At 46.6% G+C, this 22,035-nt stretch overlaps 6 protein-coding genes across 6 annotated transcripts; 2 read left to right on the forward strand and 4 right to left on the reverse strand.

The window, feature by feature from the left end:
* Nucleotides 1–733: 733 nt before the first annotated feature.
* Nucleotides 734–1,646, reverse strand: BP5553_01527 (uncharacterized protein; the record flags this gene model as incomplete). Its single annotated transcript, XM_032010150.1, has 2 exons — nucleotides 734–1,474; nucleotides 1,554–1,646. The coding sequence occupies 2 exons, from the start codon at nucleotides 1,644–1,646 to the stop codon at nucleotides 734–736; spliced, it is 834 nt and encodes a 277-aa protein (XP_031874204.1).
* A 1,786-nt stretch (nucleotides 1,647–3,432) lies between these two features.
* BP5553_01528 (uncharacterized protein) lies at nucleotides 3,433–5,701 on the reverse strand (the record flags this gene model as incomplete). Its single annotated transcript, XM_032010151.1, has 2 exons — nucleotides 3,433–3,771; nucleotides 3,824–5,701. 2 exons carry the CDS (start codon nucleotides 5,699–5,701, stop codon nucleotides 3,433–3,435), a joined length of 2,217 nt encoding a protein of 738 aa, XP_031874205.1.
* Nucleotides 5,702–6,779: 1,078 nt separating this feature from the next.
* Nucleotides 6,780–14,661, reverse strand: BP5553_01529 (Protein kinase-like (PK-like); the record flags this gene model as incomplete). The annotated part of the gene is made up of 12 exons (XM_032010152.1): nucleotides 6,780–9,039; nucleotides 9,087–9,564; nucleotides 9,621–10,107; nucleotides 10,158–11,408; nucleotides 11,460–11,699; nucleotides 11,753–12,229; nucleotides 12,280–12,376; nucleotides 12,427–12,582; nucleotides 12,633–13,043; nucleotides 13,097–13,374; nucleotides 13,423–14,078; nucleotides 14,136–14,661. The coding sequence occupies 12 exons, from the start codon at nucleotides 14,659–14,661 to the stop codon at nucleotides 6,780–6,782; spliced, it is 7,317 nt and encodes a 2,438-aa protein (XP_031874206.1).
* A 344-nt stretch (nucleotides 14,662–15,005) lies between these two features.
* BP5553_01530 (Cytochrome c oxidase-assembly factor cox-16, mitochondrial) lies at nucleotides 15,006–15,411 on the forward strand (the record flags this gene model as incomplete). Its single annotated transcript, XM_032010153.1, has 2 exons — nucleotides 15,006–15,272; nucleotides 15,331–15,411. The coding sequence occupies 2 exons, from the start codon at nucleotides 15,006–15,008 to the stop codon at nucleotides 15,409–15,411; spliced, it is 348 nt and encodes a 115-aa protein (XP_031874207.1).
* A 313-nt stretch (nucleotides 15,412–15,724) lies between these two features.
* Nucleotides 15,725–17,764, reverse strand: BP5553_01531 (DAK1 protein; the record flags this gene model as incomplete). The annotated part of the gene is made up of 6 exons (XM_032010154.1): nucleotides 15,725–16,206; nucleotides 16,265–16,399; nucleotides 16,452–16,730; nucleotides 16,785–16,986; nucleotides 17,036–17,229; nucleotides 17,281–17,764. 6 exons carry the CDS (start codon nucleotides 17,762–17,764, stop codon nucleotides 15,725–15,727), a joined length of 1,776 nt encoding a protein of 591 aa, XP_031874208.1.
* Nucleotides 17,765–19,560: 1,796 nt separating this feature from the next.
* BP5553_01532 (uncharacterized protein) lies at nucleotides 19,561–21,621 on the forward strand (the record flags this gene model as incomplete). Its single annotated transcript, XM_032010155.1, has 7 exons — nucleotides 19,561–19,576; nucleotides 19,646–19,781; nucleotides 19,868–20,066; nucleotides 20,194–20,613; nucleotides 20,701–20,799; nucleotides 20,890–21,503; nucleotides 21,555–21,621. 7 exons carry the CDS (start codon nucleotides 19,561–19,563, stop codon nucleotides 21,619–21,621), a joined length of 1,551 nt encoding a protein of 516 aa, XP_031874209.1.
* Nucleotides 21,622–22,035: the final 414 nt, after the last annotated feature.

Genomic DNA, 22,035 nt, shown 5'->3' on the forward strand with positions numbered 1-22,035 from the left:
CTATAAATCTGCAAACGGCTGCCCGACAAAATCCCTGATACTGTAACCTTGCCAATGCCCCTAGGGACATTGGAGAGAAACGAGGACATAGCACGTATTGCAACTCCCCATTGATATGAGTACGCTGTATTGTACCCAAAACCTTACTCCCATAAAGACAAGAACCCTAGGACGAAGCTCAAAAAAAAAAAAAGCCACCCGATATGTTACGGAGCATCAACTCACCCTCGACAAGGAGATCGGTTACCCACGGGGTGCAAACCAGTCACCCTTCCAAATCTAGAAGATTTAGGAAAGGAGATCTACCTCCTACTGATGGCATTCCGTATGGGAAGCCCCGCTCTAAAGGATTACCACTTGACCGCCCGATCATCTCCTGTCATAGTTGCTTAAGTTCATACTTCCCGGTATACATTTTATAAGATATATTTAGTACACCAAAATTCCTCTATAAACCGAGAGGGTGGCGTTGCTCTGTCGAATAATCGAAGCTAAGTAGTTAGCTCTGAGTTTCTATCTCAGTTTACTCTTTGAACGAAAGGATTATAGCCTCCACTTTTGAGAATATTTTACTTGAAAGCCTGCACGGCCAAGTTGAAGTTGGCTAGGAGCAGGCTCGTCTTCTCTGAATAGCCCTCCAACGGACATGTGGTATTTGGAAAGACCACGTTTATTTGTATAATTAAGCCATTATATCGCCGCTCTAAAGGTAATCAACTGAATGATCTCTATCTTATAATTTCCCATCCCGCCTTAACCCCTCCCAAAGGGCCAACGCACTCAATGCCTTCGCATCCCTGGCCCCTTCCCGCCACAAATCTTCCACTCTAACCAACTTCAAAGTAATTTTTTCTCCTTCACTTCTCAATCCCGTTAATCTCCCTGTCCATTCCCTCAACTGCAACCTCGGCACCCTTTTCTCATGCAAAAACAGCGGGATATATTCATCGCAGCCTCCAGCACTAGGGAACACCGCCCGAGGCATGTCCTCTGCCCTCCCAGCGCCCTCAATCTTCGCCTCCGGAATCGCCAACTCCGATAAATTTATCAGCTCATCCTCCGGTATATCTAGACCTAACTCCTCTTGTATCTCCTGCGCTGCGCTTCCCTTAAATGTCCCGCCATCCACCATCCCCGCAGGTAACTCCACGAATTGCAACCCACCGGCCGCAACCCGCGGCTGTACCGTCAGCAAAACGTGTTTCTCCTCCTGCGAGTCGGAGGGTAGGTCATCCGGTTGTAGCAGGACCATCATGGCTACGCTAGGCCCGCGGAGGAATACTGCGCCCGGCAAGTTTTCGCCTCCATTGTTGGAGATCGTTGCGGTGAGTTTTATAAAACCGAGACGGTTATGGGCGAATCGGTCATTGCATTGTATCTCTATGTGGCGGAGAATATATGGGTCGGTGTGGAATTCGTGGGAGGGGCTGCTATGTTGGAGGGACAAGTTGGTTTGGAGTCTTTGGAGCCAGCCCTGGATTTCTTTGTGAGCATGATTTCACAGTCCTAAGTATATATTTATTGTAGATGGGAGTCATATGGGAATAAAGTACCTTGAACGGTGGGAATTCGAGGAGTTGGTCTCTTGTAAGCCCCGCGCAAAGTTGGACGGAGACATTTGTTTCTGGGATAGTGAAGGTCGACATCTTTCTGAAGCTGCTGAGGGAGGAAAGTGGTCGGAAGGATCTCTGCGGGAAGACATGTATATATCGCATAGCCCTTTGTTCTGGCGAATGTTACACGGAGTCAAGGCTGGGCCCGCAACCTTGCCTTGAGTGGCGTCTGGAGGGGTAGGCAGCGATCCAATTGGGAAGCAGCAAGCTATGATTTCTTAAGGGGCTCTTCAAGGGGCTATATGTTGAGGCGTAATCGGGGTATGTGTTAATGAGTAATTGACAATTAGAGGCGCGAGGCTCGCGAGGCTCGCGACGAGGTTGGAAACATCATCGTCATCCCGCATATTGGTGTGCAAGGCGTCTTTGTCCACCTTGCAAACACCTATACGCTTTCGTACATGTCGAACATATGTCCATTAGGTTTGAAGTTGGCGACAGGAGCTACAACATGCAAATATTGAATCAGGACAGAAATCACTCACCTTGTACTATTATTTCAATTCTAGATGTGCCCGCAGATAGGTAGATAAACCCACCCCTTGTTAGTCTAATTTTAGATTTGTTGGTATATCGGTTCTCCTACTTATTTATTAGATGTCAGGGGTTGGATATACTTTCTACATCCCTTATTTATTTATCGTAGAGGCTAACAGCAGCTTCTAACTCTTAAAGTTGATCTCCATCCTCCATATGACTAGGTATAATTTCCCTTGCTTTCAGACGGTGACCATGGAATTAAAATTAAGAACAAGTGCCGCGATTCTAACTAGAGACACATCCTTAATTTTCATTTAGTCCGTGGACGCGAGCAGCGGCCGCTATTGCCTGCCCCTGTGTGCCCCAACTATCGCGTCCTTCTCGTGTTTTGCCTGGGAAACCGTTGCTGCTCCCTTATAAGGTTCACGGCAGAGCTGTATTTGGCCCTCTCGCTAAAGAGCACAACACGCAAAATAGCCGCCCTCCTAATCCTCAGCGATATATATGTATATATATAAGTAAACTCCAAAGTATTGATCTTTATGCCGGATTCTAAACTTATGGTCAATAACTTAGGCATATATTTAAATAAGCAATTTTTGAGAAATGCAAGGACCGCTGCCGTAAGTTTATAAACGGTGCAGTTTAGAAATATTAAACTAATACGGGACAGCAATGGTAGCGCGTGAGATTCCAGACCTGAAGGTTATCCGTTCAACTCGGAGGAGGTGCCCGATGTGCCCAGCGAGGCTTACTGGATCCCGGTCAACGACATGGCGGCGGCCCTTGCTGACCTCGTGCTCTCGGACCGCGCCTACCGCTTCTACCACCTCGAGAACCCCGCCGGCCAGCCCTGGAAGGAGATTGGTTTCCTGAACAAAGGGAGTATGAACTTGTATATAATACGGGGTACGGTACAATATGTTGAATTTCCTCTTTATTCTCTATAAGGAGCAGCTTTATTACTACGTTGTATTTCCGGACCAATGCGAAGATCGAACCAACAGTTACTAAACATTTATACTTATATAACACCCTGCTACATTAGTTCTTCGTATTACCTTTCTTTAGTAGTTTCGTTTACTGTCAAGGATTTTGGAGGCCTTGAAATGGAACTAGTTTATTTCTAGTAATAGAGGTGAAGGAGATGTCCTTATAATATATAGGTAAAAGTGGGTTATATTTGCTACCGGTGGGTATACTTGAAACCCGTGATAAACTCTGATATATCACCATTGCCGATTCCCAACAACTGTACTATAAATAGCTACTACAATACCATACTTATTAACTTATACTTCTTTGGTAATTTAGTAAGCTCCATTAAAGTGTTTTTGATTTACTTATTATCTACTTCAAAAGCATCAAGCTCGTACACCGACATCTTCCTCTTCCCAAGCACGCCTTGTCTTTTAGGGCGCTCCTTCTTGAACTTGCGTCTAACCTCTAATGGATCTCCTTTAATAGTAGCACGCCAACTAGCTTCTAGAGAACGATCTTCGAAGAAAGAAGTTCCCTCTTCAAGCTGATTCCCCCAAGCATGCCACAGGTACCGATGATCACGAGAGATAACAAGATGAAGGGCCGGAATGTCAAGCTTCCATAGGCGATGGACCTGGGCTCTTCTATTGTACGAGAAAGGAGCATCAACGGCTAAAGCACTGAAAATGATAGGGTTCTAATATCTATCAGCTATACAACCACTAGCGGGGAGTTCTATTCAGACCTACTGGTAGAGACTTGGATCCGAGAATATTAATTACACTGCCCTTTGCAGCAGCAGTTTCTTCTTTGGTGTGGAATTTGTTTCCTTTATCTTTGACAGCCTGCATGCCATCTTTTATGTCTTCTAATAAGACATCAATACCTTTGGCTTGAAGTATACTATCGACAGTATTCTTAATATAGATACACCGAGCAGCTTGTGGGCTCATTCGCATTGCAGAGTGCGTTTCTATTGTAACCTTAATCGTAAGTAATAGAATCGAGAGGGTAAGATTCATTGCCTTATAAAACAGCTTTGAGTCCTTAACGTATTGAACTTGTCCTGGATGGAAACACGGTATTTGTACGCTAGACCAATCGCCGTAGTCTACTACTTCCAGCACTCCAACCTTATGATAGAATGGATCCCGACCTTTGTATCCGAGAAGATGCCGAAAATTGGAAGCAGCGACAGACGAAGGGCGTTTTCCCAAGGTGAGAATGATGTATGGCCGAGTTATCCCCAAGTACTGCTCTAAAATCCCGATGGCAGCGGACATGTCATCCTTAGTGCAGTTCAGCCATGGGAGTAGGTTTACGAAAGGTAAACCTTGACGTTTAATCAAGGAATTGATGGTAAATGATGATGTCTCTTTGAGACCTTCTTCCCACTCGTATAACTTTGAGAGGACTTTCTTCATCAAATCTGCAGAGCGACTCTGTCCGGTGTAGAATGGCTCGGCTTTCCCGTACGCATCTTTACTCATCTCAGCACCGATAGTAACAACGGGCGTGAACTGGCCAAGATAAAGTGCAGGTACCGCCTGACTCATAACTGTCAATTGAAGTGATTCGGAAAATTGATAAATCTTCGAAGGAACGCCAGGTTTTGAAAGTCTTTCCTCGACGGCCAGCAGCGATCGTTGACGCCCTATATCATGCTCGAAGACGCTTCTCGCCCACGCTCGGAGTTTATTGACTAAATCGACAGGGGCAGTCTGTAAGTTTTGTTGCATGGCTTCGATACTTCCAGTTTGCAGAGACTTGAAAACAGCTCGTTGATCGTCATCTGGATTGTAAGTGTGAAGGAAGCCACCAACCGCCTGGTTAAGTAGGGAAGAAAATCCAAATAATGCTATTAATGCTTGCTCTGGGAGGGTTTGCATAGCCCTGTTTTCTTTCCATTCAGGTAGCGAGCACGTTTTGGCGCTGAGATGACTCGCTTCATCAAACTCATATATTGCAACACTATCTAGGACGGTTGGACATAATCGACCAACTGTTTCCAAGAATTTCGCCAGTACGGGACCAGTTTTAGACGAAAAATCTGCTGTGTAGCGTTGAAATGGGGTCTTCTTTTCAGTGGCGCCAATATAGCGGATATACACAACCTCCTCAGAGCTCATTGCTGCAGTCATACCCAACCAAGTAGTAGCTTCTTCGCCATAATAGTATTTTCGATTCTTCCAGTCATCAACAATACTCCTCAACTGAGATACAGTCATTGAGAACGATCTTAAGTAAAATATGGTTGGCGTATCTGGTGATCTGACATAATTAGAAAAACCGTTATCTTCCTTAAGACTGAACATGGAAGAAAGAAGGTTATCAGGAAGGCTTAATGGCTGATGGAGGAGGGTGTCCCAGGCAGTGTAATCAACCCTCTTGGGGAGGCAGTATTCCACCAGCTCAGGTGAAAGCGGCTGCTTTCCAATAATATCATTGTCTGCCATGCGAGACATTAATTCTTCGTAGACGAACTTCCGAAAACTCGCCAAGGAGCTCGTGCCATCTGTGTGTGGCGAAGTGTCAGAGTTTTCTTTTTGGGGCCGACCAAAATCGCGAGTGATGTCTGGAGGGCTCTGCGATTGAGGACGCTTCTCAGAACGCGCGAGGTCATGCATAGCGTTTTGTCATGAAATAATTCGTGAATTAATTCGAATTGATTCCTTTGCACTTTATAAGCCTGACCGCTTACCAAACCAGAGGTCTACCTGCGTCGTCCGTAAGACGAAAGAAAAAAAAATGTATTCACGAGGAATTGAACCACACTGTTTACTGTTAGGAAGGCGATCTTGTATCAGGAGAGGATTATTAACATACCCCGATTTGAACGGATAACCTTCAGGTCTGGAATCTGACGCGCTACCGTTGCGCCAGCGGTCCTTGTTTTTGATTACTTTTAGTTATTTCAATATATGAGTGCGAAATAAGCCACCGAAGTATAGCCGACTTTACCGGATGTCCCATAGGTTCAGTTCGATGTTGCTATTAGTAACAACTCAGGACTGCCGCATTCACCGAATTTTTTCACTTCGCAAGCAAGACTTTGGAGTCACGCATCGTTCCCTAAAGTATACCAAAAACTTTGAGTTCGAGATATATATTATCGTACATTTAGATTACATATATTTATTTGTCAAGTCTCCAATTAATCATCGATACGCAGCGAAAGATAAACGTTTTCTGAGATTATAGAGGTAATATAATTAAAACTCGGTCTTGGTTTCTTTTCACATCGCGCAGTACTTACTTACTACCTACTTACCACTGGCAGACACTTTGAAAAACACTTTCTAAAATATTAACCATTTTTCAATCATTTAGTAGTTTCCTCCAAGACTCCTTGTCGCAGCGACATGGTCGCACAAGTTAGGCGTCATTTATGAGAGCCTTTCATGGTATTCACAGATTCAAAATCAGTCAATGACTTGCGGTTGCTTTGATTGTGGACTATGTTTGTAACAGTTGTAATTCACCTTCTCTACGCGACCTACTCGGTCTATCTACATAATCTATACCGAGGGGTTATTTCTTTGGTTCTTGTAGGTATAAATAAGAATGAAATCGATATAGAAACTCCAGCCAGCCTAACAGCGTTAGGTAATATGACAATGGGACTTAAGAACGCTCAAAATATTCCTAGAAAAATCTACACTAAAGTTTCATCATTTCATACGAACAGTAGTACTTAGCTTCGCCTTAGAAGAAAGAACACCAGCCAATATACATGCCCGCCAAAAATGTCTGGTTGGTTGCCTGTTTAATAAGCTCATCAACCTGTCCCTCAACACCCAGAGGAACGCTTTCCCCCGGCAACAAGCCCCTAACCTTTCTCCGGATATTATCAAGCACACCCTGAGCAGTTGGAGGCACCACAGATGCACCCTCTCTTCTCTTTTTCTCCGGTTTCTTAATAAGATCTAGTGTAGGATCGTACACGAAAGCCTCTAAGATGGTCATCAAAGTTTCCTCGTGTTGCCGGAGAAGTTTGAGAGTTAGCTCTGATGATTTGCGGAACGGCCCCTCGTAGCCATACATTCCCATTGCATCGACCATGTTGTGCGTCAATCGGAAAGGCACTCGCTCAGGTTTGAGGAAGGTGAGGCCTTTTTCAAAAAGGCAGTTGAAGTCGACGTGGAACGTCCCACCATTGCCTTCTTCAAAAAGTATATTTTCGCCATGACGATCGCCTAAGCCTAGAATCGTACCGACCATAGACATGACCGCGCAAGATCGGGTGTATCGTAGTCGAGCTGCGAACCATGTCGAAGGTTCGGGAAATTGCTGCACAAACCACTTGTGGAAGACAGGAGGAAACTGGCCCAAAACCTTTTTCGTATAGAATGGTAACTTGTCTTCGGATCTAGTAGCTTCTTCACATAACGCCTCGATCTCCTTGTAATTCACCGAGATACCTCGGGCCTTGTAGAGACCTAGAAGGATATCTCGAAGAGTTTTCAGCCCATCCACCCATTCAATGATGCCACATTCCTCATTGAGAGGAGTCACCGCATACGTCTTGATATACAGTTGCCGTCTGCTAGATTCGGCGTCTCGTTTCAATGATCTGTTTATCATGCTGTTGAATTCCATGAGTCGCTGGTCCTTTCGTAGATCGTCCTTAGGTTTGCACATCAGACCGTAAGTCTTCCCGTCTGATCCGAGAGCAGTAAGCTTTCGAGGTTTTTGAAGGGAACTTAGTACCATAACTTCCTCCGAAAAAGAATCAATGGTTACAATATCTTGAGAGAATGCCTTGTGGGTTCGGATGTTATCTGTGAGAGTCGGAAGGGTCGCTGTCAAAACACGCTCAACCGGGACAGCCATAAAATTTGGTAAACAACCTTTGGAGTTAAATTTGAGGTCTTTGCTCAAGCTGACCCAAGCGGTTCGATTGCCTTGGAAATCGCCATATGTGCTGACCATGAGTAACTGCTCGCAAAGACGCTCGCCATGCCGGATCATAGACTTGATGCTCGCCGCCCCAGACTCAGCTCGCTTGCTAGAGCTGTTACAGAGACTTTGCAGGATCGACGCTCCTCGACTCTTGCGATCTAATTGGTTCGACGAACACACAGCAAGGAGACTCCACAATGCCTGTTGCGGATGTGCAGAGACAACTTTGAAAATGATCTGCGAGAGGAATTTAAAGACGTCGACATTTGGATGTGCAATTCGGGCAACTATCTGAGGTAGTGCGGTGTAGAAGATGTAGGCCGGCATCTTCTGGATGTACTTGCTGAAACGGTTGTGTAGCTGTGTAAGATAGTCTTTCCGGGCATTGATAATTCTCGTGACGAAGTCTTTTGAGTCGCCATAGCGGGGTTCAACTGGCTGACTGACTTGAATACCAAGATCGAGCCAAAGGGTGAGGATTCGTGGCAAAGTTTGATAGAGGTATTTGGTTCCGAAACTCAGCGACCGCAGGTAATTCTCGATAACGAGTTTAGCTGTTTCCCCAGTGAGGTATGTCTCGGCCTGAAGATTAGGCGGAAGGTTCTTTTCCGTCTCCAGTAGTTTGTTATAATGACGCCCAAGGTAGTAATGTCCCTTTTCCCAGCTTGAGTGGGTTTTGGCAGCTAGTTGATATTGTGATCGAAGCGCCACGGAATGGGTTTGGCCGGCGGCGTCTAGCCATTTGGCAAGCAAAAGGTGTGCTCTAGCAGTGAGGAAGTTCTGCTGATCTGCTGTATCGACGCCCGTGAAGTTGGTGAGGTCTGCATCTCTATCGTGGGATATAAAGGCGTTACTCTCGATCGCACCTTGGAGGTTCTGTATAGCCTTGCGATGATGCCCCTCTTTCCATAGAAGTCTAGCATGTTCGATGGTTGCTGATTCGTCTTTAAGCTGAGATGCGTGAAGAACGGCATTGAATGACTGGTGGATGGCGTTTCCTTTTCTTGCGAGTCGCGCACTCGTTAGCCACGCTGAAGCAACATCCCCTTCTGTAAAATGAGAGCTGTAAGAGTTAGAAAGATATTCCAATTTAGAAGGGTGCACGCAAACCTCGAGAGCTGCATGGCAGCACGCCTAATGCCGAGCAGATACTGCTTGTCATTAAGATAAGCACCGATGGCTTCAAGTCGTCGATTTAGAGATGCTAGGACTTTTGGGCGGTCAACCACAGCTCCAGAGTCTAGCCCGGCAATCATTTCTAGCTCTGTAAGTACATGAAGCTTAAGCATGGTGTCATGGCAGGTCCCAATCGAGGCTGTCGTTGACATTGACAACGAGCATGCAATCTGTTCCCGAGTAGATTGAATAGTGGACTGGAAGGCCTGGGGGTCCTTCTTATGCAATGCAAGAAGAGCATGACCAACCCTTACATTGAAGTCTTCACTCATTCCCTTGGAAGCCATGGATGTATATTTATTCAAGGCCAGCCACCTACCTGTTGCCCATGAAGCCTCCGTTGCAAATGGAATGAGTCGAGGAGCAGTTTCTGTGGCAACTCGCATGCCTTCAACATAGTTTAGTAGAACATCTAATGAGAGGGGATATGTTAGTTAAGTTCCTTACTCTATTCTGGGCTCGACGAACCATGTTGACCAGACTCTTTAAGGCATGTCAGAAGATTGACTTGCACATCAACATCGTCAGGGGCATCTGCGAGTTTGATCTCATACCAGCTCTGCGCAGCTGTCCACCGCCCAGCTTTGCGATGGCCTAAAATCTGTTGTTCGATATCTAAAACATGAAGGTGCGCAGATATTCCCTCAATGCCATCAGGCTCATCAATCTGGGTATATATGTCTTGTAGTCGCTCTAATAGTTGTGTGTCTGAGGCTGGGCCTTCCTGGGCATCTCGAACGTGGCGGATGTGCTGTTCCCAGTAAAAGAGTGCACGGGAGTATGATTTACACTCTACTGAACGCTGGGAAATGATCTCAGGAGGGATCATGGATAGGACGGTTCCTACTCGTTGGATCCCCTTGGTAGCCGCAGTTGGGTCATGCCGGGTACGACTTGACTGTGCCTGCTTCTCCTGTACCCAACGAGAAAGGTAATCTAGCACCCCAAACACAGCCTATGACCAATTAGCAGAAGTTAATACAACCAGGGATAAGTGGATAATACCTCAACAGATAGTTTCAAGTCTTCTCTCCTAATCTTCGAATCAGGTTTCACTTCATACGTCAAGACACGAAGAAGCTCTTGGCCAATTTCTTGTCTGTTCTGATCGGTCCCTAACACAATGGCATGTAGAACCACATATGGTAGCAGGAAGCTAGCAATCGAAGTGTCTCGTATCCTAATCGTACGACACAAGGTTGGAAATATAATACTGGAGCTGTGAGTGAGCGGTTTCTGGAGCAGGTCGAGGACAAATGCCCTAAGCCAGACATTGTAGACTTTGTCGGAAACCATATTTTCAGGACAGAATATTGGATACGTGTACTTCGGCAGATCTCTCTCGTGTAAGATATATTTTGAGGTGAGGAACGGGGTTAGGGTATCCCGAACAGTTCCAGGAAGCTTCAGCCACTTTTGGTAAATCTCGTGCTCAGAACCCCTTCCGTTATCCGCAATTATGGGCCCACATACGTCCCTAATGTCGCATTTGAAGAGAAGGTCTTGCATAACATAGGATAGAAATCCTTGCCACACGGTGTCGGAAGCCGACAGAAAAGCCTTGACTATTACTTCTTCTAGAATGAAGAGCACGAAATCCGTTGTTTCGCCAGTATCCTCAAAATTCGAGACGACAACCATCTCTTTCTGCTCTCGAACAGACTCGACTCTGTTGGGGTCCAAACAGCCAATAAGACCAATACATTCGGCAGATAATCTAGCAATATCTAGATGAGAACTGTTGAACTTGACGCAGGTATCCAGAATTGATCTGACAAGCAGGCCAACAACGTTGTCTGGCTGTTCGCTGATTGCCGAAGCCTGGAGAAAAGATTGGTGCGTCTGCAGATATGATTTTAGTTCAACTAGAGCCTGGAAAACAACGCCCGAATTCTCATGCCCAATCCTTCGACTGAATATTTGGAAGGCATTGCTGGCATCAGTGGGCGCCCTCCATTTACTAATCGCAGCCTCAACATCAGCAAGCTCCTGAAGCTGCGATAGTGACGGCAAATTGACGATTGCATTGCGAATAAGGCGTGCCCGATGCTTGAGTAAATGCTGGAGAATCTCTTCTGCACGCTGTTTTGTAGCACCATTGAAGTTCGCCCAGTGCTGGATAAGGGTAGAGAAAGTACTCTCTAACATAGACTCCACGTCATCGTCTGCGAGATGTGTAAGCATAGTTGCCCAGGCTGAAAAGGCGGACGCTTGAAGTTCTTTATGAGCCAAGGCCGACTGAAGGCATGCACAAATCTATAAATTTGTAAGCGGGGTACGGTAGCTATCATCTGTAAGGTGGCATACCTGAGGGCGAGCAATCCTAGTATGCACTTTAGCAACCTTTACAAGCTCCTCAAAAGCCTTGACGCATCGCTCTTTCTCCTTGGTTGGGTGCTCATCTCGTGAATCATTGACAATGTCCGATAGGCGAGCAACCAGGCCCAAGAGGTGCTGCTCCAGAAACCGGCCAACAGAAACTTTCTTATGACTCCCATCGACGGCGGCGTGTGCATGCTTAGCTAGGAATTGTAGCGCTGTATGGATCTAAATACCGTTAGCTTGTCTCTTAGATGAATGAAGATGTAGGCAAAATATACCTTGGATTTCTTGGTATCGTCGGCCTCTCCCGCAGCCTTCAGTAGATGGAAAGCCTGAGAAGCTGGCTCAACTCTCATTAGTTCTGTGAAATCCATCTGATCTAATTTCGGAGACGCCGCTTTGAAACGATTCATAACAAAGGCCTCGGTGTTTGGCACATTCTGGATTAGCAAGAGTGGGACTATCGCTACTAAGTTTGAAGTTTCCATGCAGGCGAGCCAGGATTCTTCGTCTTTGCGTGCCTCAGCTATCCTTTTAATAACGTCTGGTTGGCCAAATAATACAAGCCATGGAAGCGTGGACCCTTGAGTAAGAACAAGGAATTCGGATACTGAAACTCCCAATAGGTCAGCTATGGATTGCGTGGTCTGAGGCCTGACTAAGAGATCTTTAACAGCTTCAATGGCTATGGTATCCCAATAGGGGCTGAACAGCCGCTTCGTGCTGATCCCGCCGGCTTTGGATAATTTGAGTATCTTGATACGCTGGTTAGTAAAAATACCTCGGATGAATAGAAGTAGCAAACCTCGTTGAATGCAACACCGGAGACTACAGGATTGCTGCTCCCTAAATACCTGACTAGACTCAAAAGTACGATGTTCAATTCATCACCGTCCGAGATACTAGCCATTGTAAGCACAACCACTCATATCAACACATGAGCGATGCATACCGTCCCAACTGGCCCCAAGCTAGAAGACACGTCTCTTGGAAATGGATATTGGCCTCTTCCGAAAAGGAACGTAGCAATTCGAATACATTGAATCTATTCCTCCGCGTCAAGCTTTCGATTGATCCTGGACCGCTCAGAAACCCAGGGAGAGTTCGACTGAAAGCAGTGACTTAGCATAAATTGGACCTTGGCAAAGGGCAGCTTACCCAGCCGCAATGCGGAGTTCTCGGATTGAGCTCCGAAGAGACTGCAAACACCACTGTCCTAAAGAAGATTTCTCTAAATCAACAAAGTTTGCGTCGTCAAAATGTACGGTGAATCGTCTGAGGGCATACATCGCTATAACACGAGGCCGCCTTGAGTCTAGAAAAGAAGTCGACTTGACGAGAGTATTAAAAATATCAACAGCTTCGCCACTGATATTGCGGCATCGGGTACTATCCAAGTTGATTGAGTTGGCTTCCTGGGTTGCTTCGCACAGGGAACATGTGGCTTCCCGAATTGTTCCATCTTTATTCTGAGCTAATTTTAAAGAACCATAAGCTGCACATGGGATGAGAGAAATATACTGGATGGCTCTGCACCGGTCGGCATCATTTAAAGCAGCAAAGCAAGACCTGCATGCCATTAGCTAGTTGCCTGAACGTACCCAGGTGCTGAAGAAACATACTCGATCGCTTGACTTAAGCCATCCAAGTTCATAGATTTTTGAAGTCCAAGTAGAGAGTGGAGATCGCCTACAAGTTCTTCAAAAATGCTACTTGTTTCTTCCAGTTTGCGACGCTTAGCTGGCCGAACATCGTGGGTCTCTCCACAAGGTTCATTTTGAAAGCCGAGAGAGCGAAATTCCGAATCTAGCTCATCACTATCAAAGGGACCTGTGGCAACTTGGCCTTGTACCTCAGGTAGTTTAATATGACATGCCTCACAGAGTATTATTGCCATTTTCTTCAATATATCAGTATGAATTTCCAATGTGGTGCAATTAATACTAACCTGGAAGTCTTCTCCGAGGCCCGGATGCCCATTTTGGTTGCTTAAAACGGCTTTGATGGTCGGCACAAGATGCAGAGATATAGCTTGACAAACAGAATCATGCTTTGTGCAGATAGTGCTCAAATACAAGAAGCTGCGGCAAACCGTGAGTTGACTTGATGTCTTCAAGCCATCGCTTGACTCCTCCAGGAGATCAGCGCAATATATTGCCAGTATAAGGCAGCCCTTGCGTAGGGTAGTCTCCGATAAAGTCTCTCGAAGTGATGACAGTAGCGCTTGCACAGCAGAAAGGGCTATTGCAGTAGCACCATTACAGGACTGCTGTAGTTGCGGATTAACCCGCCATCGCCTCTGTAAGTCGCGAATAGCAAGAAATGAGTCCAAGACCCATGCCAAATAGTCTTGAAACGCCGGGGTTGCATCAAAAGACGCTGCACCTTCCACAGATATATCAACCAGGATATTTAAGAGGCTATTGAGATTCCAGAACGCATGGGAGATATCATAGACTCTATATTTGCAGAGGGGCGCTACGTTGGCCGAGTCTTCTTTTTGCTGGAAAAACATGGAGCTATCCAGTGTACCAGAGGGTGTGATAATTTCAGGTATCTGTCCATGAGAAATAATAGCAGGGTTTTGAAGGTGGATCAAAATAGCTAGAGCCTAGTAAGCAGTTGAAGGAGCAAAGACCATATATGAAACCTAGTACGTACTTGATGCGCACTCCTTGAGATAATAGAAGAAATAGTGGTTCAAATTCCATAGCTTAGGTGATCGGGAGACAACCTGAAAGCATACATAGAAAAAGTCTTTGATTTTCTCAGTCAGGGCATCATATTCTCGCCGTCCCAAAAGGGTCAAGACTCGTGGAAATAACCAGTTCCAGAGCGGCTCCTGACCGCGAGCCTGGAGAACTTCTTCCGCATTCAAAACGTAACTTAGAACAGCAGGTGTCTCTTTGACTGCCGACATAAAAATATCCAATGCTTCAGAGGCCTGAGACACTAGTTGGGAAGTGTTCATAAAAGGATCATCGGAGCTGAGCCTCTCCAAAACCGCACGGGCAAAGACATAGATCAGCTTATGTTTATGCTCAAGTTTCTCATCGGGATTGGTGAGTTCAGAGGCTCGGTTCTCCAGATCTGATACCTCGGACATCAGCCTTTTCAAGTCATCCTGTTCAGGTACTCGCGAAACCTTGTTTGCGGTTGCAAGGTTGTTGATGAGTTGTGAGGCCATCGTTGACGCAGGAGCTTCAAAGGCTCCGGGTCCGCCCGTGTGCTGATTTCGGTATACATTCATTATATGCTCATCTGGCGCCGCTGCGCGAGATAATCGTCATTATGTGACGGCCATTGTGTACCTAGGAAGTATGATAGTTGGACAGTTCGCAATTTGACGCGACTTCCAGGTTTGCGGGGACGACGCGTCATCACATGACCCCATCTAGCTCCGGGGATTAGCCGAAGCGCCTTTTATGCAGCTGTCATGGTCATCCAAGTGGGACGATCGATTATCTACGAAGTATTATACCTATTGCAGCATTATAATCAACTTCCTACACCGCAGTCCTTCCTAGAGTCATGTCGGTCTTCCCAAGAAAGAAATTCCGTGGCTCGGCTCAAGCCAACACAATCGCCGCCAAATATCGAGGACTACTAGCTAAACACCCTTTCCTCCTCTTCGGCCTTCCCTTCATTACGACCATGGTAGCTGGATCATTCTTCCTCACGCCCGCCACAGCAATAAGATATGAGAAACACGATAGACGGGTGCGGAGATTGAGCAAGGAGGAGGAACTGGGTATTGGCAAGGGGGGCCGCAGAGTTGATATGAAGGAGGAGTATTATGTTTGTTTTCGCCCTCTCATGAGCATTTCCGACAGCTGCTAATACCTGTGGTTTACAGAGACTTGCAGCGAAGGATCTGGATGATTGGGAACAGAAGCGCGTTAAGAGACTCAAGGGCGAACATAATGGAGTGCTATAATGAGGGTTGTCCATTTGGTTCGAAGTCATTGCCGTTCGTGATAGTCTGAGGACTACGAAGCCTAAGGAAAGGCTATAACGCCGATCCCAAGATTACATGTGATATGGGAAACAAACACCACTCAACTTTTGAAAGTATCGTGTGGACTACGTTGGATTTGGAGGAAAGGCAGCCAATACCAATGTCTACCCGACCTTTGAATAGGAGCGGGGATGATAATTTGGCGAGGTTAAACACGCTACAGTCCGAGGATTTGAAGAGCGTTGAAATAAAAGCTTCAACTACATTAAATATGGCCATCCTTCTCTTCTAATCACTGCTTGCTCGCATCATATATTCCCTTCACCATCTCCATGAGTGCCCAAGCTCCAGGATCTGGCAATCTCTGCTCCTCCCCTCCAGCTCCCACGTAACTGGCTCGTCCGAACTTTGGCTTCAAATCTCTTGTGCCTTCCGCAGCTGTCTCGGCGGCTTTTACTGCTTTCCCGAGGTCCCGTGCTTCCTCCAGCATCTCTTGAAACGGTAGCAAGACATCCATGACAGTTCTATCACCAACTCGAGCACCGGTATGATTCTTCAGGGACGCAACCGCTTGTGTGAAGGCGGGCGCGAAAACGCTCATTAGTTGTCCGTCGAGTTTCTGAGAACGAAGAGAGGTGGCAAAAGCGGCAAGAAGAATGCCAAAAATGGCACCTAGAGTACCTCCCATATCGTCAACAGCGTCAATTATAACATAAAGGACGTCAAACACAGATCCGGATTTTGCGGTGCCATTATCTAGAATTTTCAAGATAGCTGCGCAATGAATTAGTTGGTCATTTACTACTGGAACTTTTAGGAGGGAAAACCTTACCTTCACTAACACCCTTTACGGCTTCACCACAATCTCCATCACCCATTACCATATCCCACTTTGTTAAGTTAGGTTCAGATGCAATCGCACGTTCGCATGCCAGTCTAATAGTTCCCTCCAAGAGCTTCGGCTCAACTACAAGTACTTAGCGACTTCCATTACACTCGATATCAAATTTTAAACTTACCTTTGATATCTGCTTCGGGTAGCACCTGTGTTTGTTTTTCTAGGTCCACTGTTGGGACGGCTTTTCGATCAACCTTTGTTGAGGTATTGGAAAGGACATTTGGCCAGGACGGAGCTTTTGTTTCAGCCCCTAATAATTCCAGCAATTCTGAGGCGGAAGTTTTGCTCTCCTTTGCTGCAGTTGTGATGTTGCAGAGTGTAATTGAGAAACCAGGTCCATTCAGCGAAGACTCAAAACATCCTGAGTATATCATCGTTGGCTTAATGTCCCATTTCGTTTCTGAGCCCAAATTAGTCCCTTGATTTAACTCCACTGCCGCAATTTCGGACCTACCTAGTTGAACCAATGTCTCGTGGGTGAGTGCACCCAGCTCAAGATTGGAGAGTCCTCCGTAGTTGTTAATTAACAGAACAGTATCATCACCCTTGTTAAATTTGACAAATGCTCGTTCAGGATCATTTTGATCACAGATCAGACTCAAAAGTCGAGAGATTAGCTCCTCGACAGACGGAAATGGCGATAATTTTTGCGCTCCCTATTCATCATTAGCTTAATATTTCGCGGGGAAGTTTGATAGACCTCACAGGTTCATTGTGAATCCCAGCTCCTACAACACAAACGTCGTCTCCAATGTGCTCGTGGTTTTGTCTACCGGGCACATGGCAGTGATCCAGAGCAGATCCTATCGATACCAATTGATCGTTCACAGCCTTCCCAATCTCGACACACTTTTCGAAGCTGTATTCCTTTGCTGCCGCTCCGCCAAGAACCTTCATAGCTAGTTGGGAGTTTCAGCAATTTAGTAGACATCTTTATGGCAGGTACTCACTAATAACATTGCCAGCCAAACCTCGCCTGCCAACCTTCTCACTCTTACTCCTCCCAATCGACACATCATCCGTGGCTGGCAAAACAACCACATTTTTACAAAAGCCAGCGGCCAAAGCCCTCTCAGCCGCCAGCCCAAAATGCAACTTATCACCCGTATAGTTCGTAATCAACAAGATAGTCCCTTTATCTGATGGTGTCGAAGCAATTGCTGCTAGGACCTGCTTCATGCTGGGACTCGCAAAAATATCGCCACATGCCACTGCGGTTAACAGGCCATCACCGACATAACCCGACCATGCTGGCTCATGGCCGCTCCCTCCTCCCGAGATTAGGGAAACTTGGGAGGGTTTGTGTGTGCTGTTGAGGACGACGCGCTGGTCGAGAATGAGATCAAGGGAGGGATTGGCAGCTACGAGTGCTTGGAGAGCATGAGGCACGAGCGAGTTGACCAGCGTTTCGGGGAAGTAGTGTTTTGTTGACATTGCGAAGTAAAGATTATAGTATCAGATTATAATCGTTGATGGGGCGTGCTACCCTTGAAAAGTTAACCCACACAAGGGATATAAATAATACAAGTCGAGAAGATGAGTTTCAACTCAAACGAAGTGTTATTCGGCCAAGCGGAGATATTGATGACGCCGTTGCTATCGAGGGGTGCTTTCCGGAATTGACAAAAGGCAAATGGGTCTTCAGAGTATCCAACATGCGATTCAATCCAGGAGAATATTTGGTCCAGAGGCAATGCGAATACAGATCTTGGGAATTATAGATGCAGAGAACACGTCTTGTTCATATAAGTACCTAGGTGCGGTATATGAGCCCCATCTTGGCCATGTCGACGATCCAACCCCCACCTTCTGCTAGGCCTAGGCCGTGGGGTCCGGGACTGCCCCATGGGGTAAGCCGAAGCCATTCCCGCCAAAGCAGAGAGCTTATATAATTCAGGGTCTAGACTCTCGATGTCGCTCTTCGAGAGTAGGACTTCTTTTCCTTTCAGCACTCGACATGCTGAATAACGCCTTGATACATACTTGTTCCTGGTCTTTCCGATAGATGGTTTTGGTCGAATGAAATTCAATTTCGCGCCCTAATACGGAATTGCGCATTCCCGCGTCCAAAAACATCCTAGGGTTGGTCTTGGTCTCCAGCGGAAAGGCGATCGAATACGTGAGGATGCACGAAGATCTGCATCTCCAAAATACCCAGATGATGTGAAGCACGTTAAGCACTCGAATCCAAATCCCAGGAGCCTTCGAGAATTCCAACATACACTCTGGCATTAACCCTGTCCCACGGATTCTGGTTCCTAGCGATCCTCGATTATCCGGGCCACGGCGAACAAGTCCCTATGTTCAACCTGCGACCGGATGTGCCGTTGGTACTGCTGCAGGTACCCGACGTAGGATTAGAACCAAACCAGGAAAATCATCCAAATGATCGAAATGATTCAAATATAGGACAAAAAAGCCAAGGCTGTCAGCTGATAGTCAGGGAAAATAGTGGTCTCTATCCTTCCTAAACAGAAACCGCCTCCAATTTTGCTGGAAAGCCTCTGCTGGTTGGGGATGTTGGCATCTCTGGGCGTAGGCAGAGTAGTCCGCGGCTGCTAAGGAGTATCCTCCGCTTGGATATTTCAAGGGTCTCTAGATCCTTAGTTACCTACCTAGGTACCTTACGTATACTGCGTAGGTACGTAGTATATTAGTACGGGAACCGAATGCCTGGGAGTAGAATGTTCTCGGTCTTCAGGATGTACTCGTACTAAAACCATCGGAAAAAGAAACGCGCAATGAGCGATGCTGCAAGGCTACAGAGAGCTCTCTTTCCCAGCATTTCCCCAGGGGGCGCTTCAAGATATAAATTGGCCATATAAGCTATTTATTTGAATATTTTATCGAGTAGCTCACGGGAATAGGTTGAGAGAGTAGTGCCCAAGCTTTTGGTGGAAGTGAGAGGAAATGCGACTGCAGAGCAACAAAGCGAAACGCGACGCGAAGTGGCTTTCTTAGCGAAATCTCGCCAAAACCCTTGCTCAGACTTCCTTTCATCATCATCGATCTGCCCCCGTTGAAACATCAACAAACTCCAAATCTTCATTGAATCCATCGGCCTTTGTTGATATTTATCATAGGCTGTGACTATTTGCCGTGTTCTTAAATATCTGAACCCCTCTCAAGAGACTCATCTGTGTCTTCTTGCTTGAGTCTTGCAGCTCACTTCGAAGGTGAACTCATCAGGTCAAGAGCCTGGACACAAAGTATCCTTCGTATTAATTAAGATGTCATATCGAGTTGGTACGTTTAAGCTTACCTTCTCTAGCATCTACTGTTTCAACAACTGGATCACACTAACCTACTCTGCAGAGTCCTCAGTTTCAGGGCGCGCGGGTTGCCAAGCTACCGAGTGCAAACATGCAAAGATCAAGATCGATAAGGATGAGCTCCGCTTGGGTTCCTGGGTTCCCTTTGAAGATCGTGGAAGCTGGGCTTGGAGACACTGGTAAGCATCCCCGTACGCATCGGAATATCGAAAACTAGACGATTCTCGTCACATCTGCGTAGGAAATGTAGCTAACGTATATTTAGGGGATGCGTCAGCGGAAAGCAGTTGCAGAACTTGAGAAATAGTCTCGAAGATCCGGCAAAGCCAGGTACTTACCGATGGGATTTCTTGGATGGTTACGATGGCGACGACAAGGGCAGCCTTAGTAGTCATCCTGATCTCCAGGAAAAGGTTCGACGAGTGATCACCCAGGGGTTCATCGATCCTGAGGACTGGAATGGCGTAAGTGATTTCTTAATGCTGCGTCGATGATGTCTATCAATCTTGCATTTCACTTCCAGGAAGTCACGAATTATCTTCATCAAATATTCATTTATGATTCTGTTAGACAACGCTGATGTGGACTCAGGATCCTGAGATGAACAAGCTTGGAGAATCTGGCTTACGCACCGCTGCCACTAAGAAGAGAATGAAAGAAGAGCTGAAGCAGAGAGCCAACGAGATCAAGGAATTGGAAGAAAAGGCCGCCACTCTGGCCGCAGAACGAGATGCATTGCATCAGACGGGAGCCTCTACCTCTCGCCTGAGCGAGGAGATCGGAGAGGTCAAGAGCGAACTCGAAACCAAATCTGAGGAGAAACAGGTCATTGGAATCAAGCGCGTCAAGGATGAGGCTGATGATGAGGAATTTGAAAAGAAGCAGCCGGCCAAGAAGAAGCGTGCCACCGCAGCTAAAAAAGAAGCTTCTGATGAAGAGGAAGTAGCGAAGCCAGCTAAGAAATCTCGAGGCAAGAAAGCTGCGAAGGCCGTGAAGGAAGAAGACGAAGAGGTGAGGAATTTCTTATAATTTCGTTGAAGCTACATATTTATTACTGGGCTCCGACGATCAAATAATTACTAACTTTCCGAACAATAGATGGCCCAACTTGGCGAGGAGAAGGAGCAGCCCGTCTCAGCCGCAAAGAAATCTCGAGGCAAGAAAGCTACGAAGGCCGTCAAGGAGGAAGATGAAGAGGTGAGAGATTTTGTATCTTTCTATGAAAGCAACTATATATTTACAGCCGACCTCTGACCATTGAACAACTACTGACTTTCGGTGTCATAGATGGGCGAATTCGGTGAAAAGAAAGAGGAACCCGTCCCAGCTACAAAGAAATCCCGAGGCAAGAAGGCAGTCAAGAAAGAAGACGCCGATGCCAATGTTGTAAAGGGCGAAGATGACTTCGATTCTCCAGCCATCGTAAGCGCCCCCGCGGATGCTGCGTCCCGTGGTAAAAAGGCTGTCAAACAAGAAGCCGTCAAGGAAGAACCTTCTGAGGAAGCCGATGATAACGGTGAACCGTCCGCCAAGAAAACCCCTGTGAAGAGAGGCCGCAACAAAGCCGTCAAGGAAGAACCGACTGAGGAAACAAACGATCATGGCGAACCACCTGCCACCAAGGCTCCAGCTAAGAGAGGCCGCAAGCCAGCTACCAAGAAGGAGGAGCCTTCCGATGCAAACGATGATCACAGTGAACCACCCGCCAAGAAGGCCCCGACCAAGAGAGGCCGCAAGCCAGCTGCCAAAGAGGAATCATCTGAGGAGGAGGAGAAGGCCATCCCTGAAGCTGCCGAATCTGTCGCCGCAAGCAATGATGACTCTCCGCCAACTCAGGCAGCTGCTGAAGCCGAGGACGCTAAACCCCAGTCTAAGAAGAAGGGTGTTCGTGGCAAGAAGACGTAAGTGGGTTATTCTCACAATAAAATTCCCCGACTGACAAGCTTTCACAGTGCTGTTCCCGCCGCAAAGTCGACTCGCACATATCGTAGCCGCACCGCTTCGAAAGCCGAAGCCTGAGTCCCACCCCCGTATACCGTATAACAATCAACACTGCAGAGCGAAGCACTCTTGCTATTGATTACCATTCCTGCCCATGGGACAGGAGGCTGACGGCTGGCATTTAAAAGGAAGTTGTTCTGGGAGAACCTCTTCATAAATGCTGCCCTTTCGTTCTTAAATGAATTGCGTTTTGCTATGCGTGTTCTCCTGCTTCTGCCGCTGGCCCATGCTGCCAATATTGTATTTCAAATGATCTTGGGCGGACTTGGCGGTTCGTTGTTCTCCTATCGGGACTTCCATGGCCGAAGTAGGGGATGCACAAACCGAAGTTTGTTATCTTGCACCTCATTCCATGTTTCACTAGCCATTGAAAATTTCTTTCCAGGCATCCAATTGCAGGCATTACATTAGCAACTTAAAGGTTGTACGAAG

Source organism: Venustampulla echinocandica (assembly GCF_003357145.1).
Source record: "Venustampulla echinocandica strain BP 5553 chromosome Unknown scaffold_0, whole genome shotgun sequence".
Lineage (NCBI taxonomy): Eukaryota > Fungi > Ascomycota > Leotiomycetes > Helotiales > Pleuroascaceae > Venustampulla > Venustampulla echinocandica.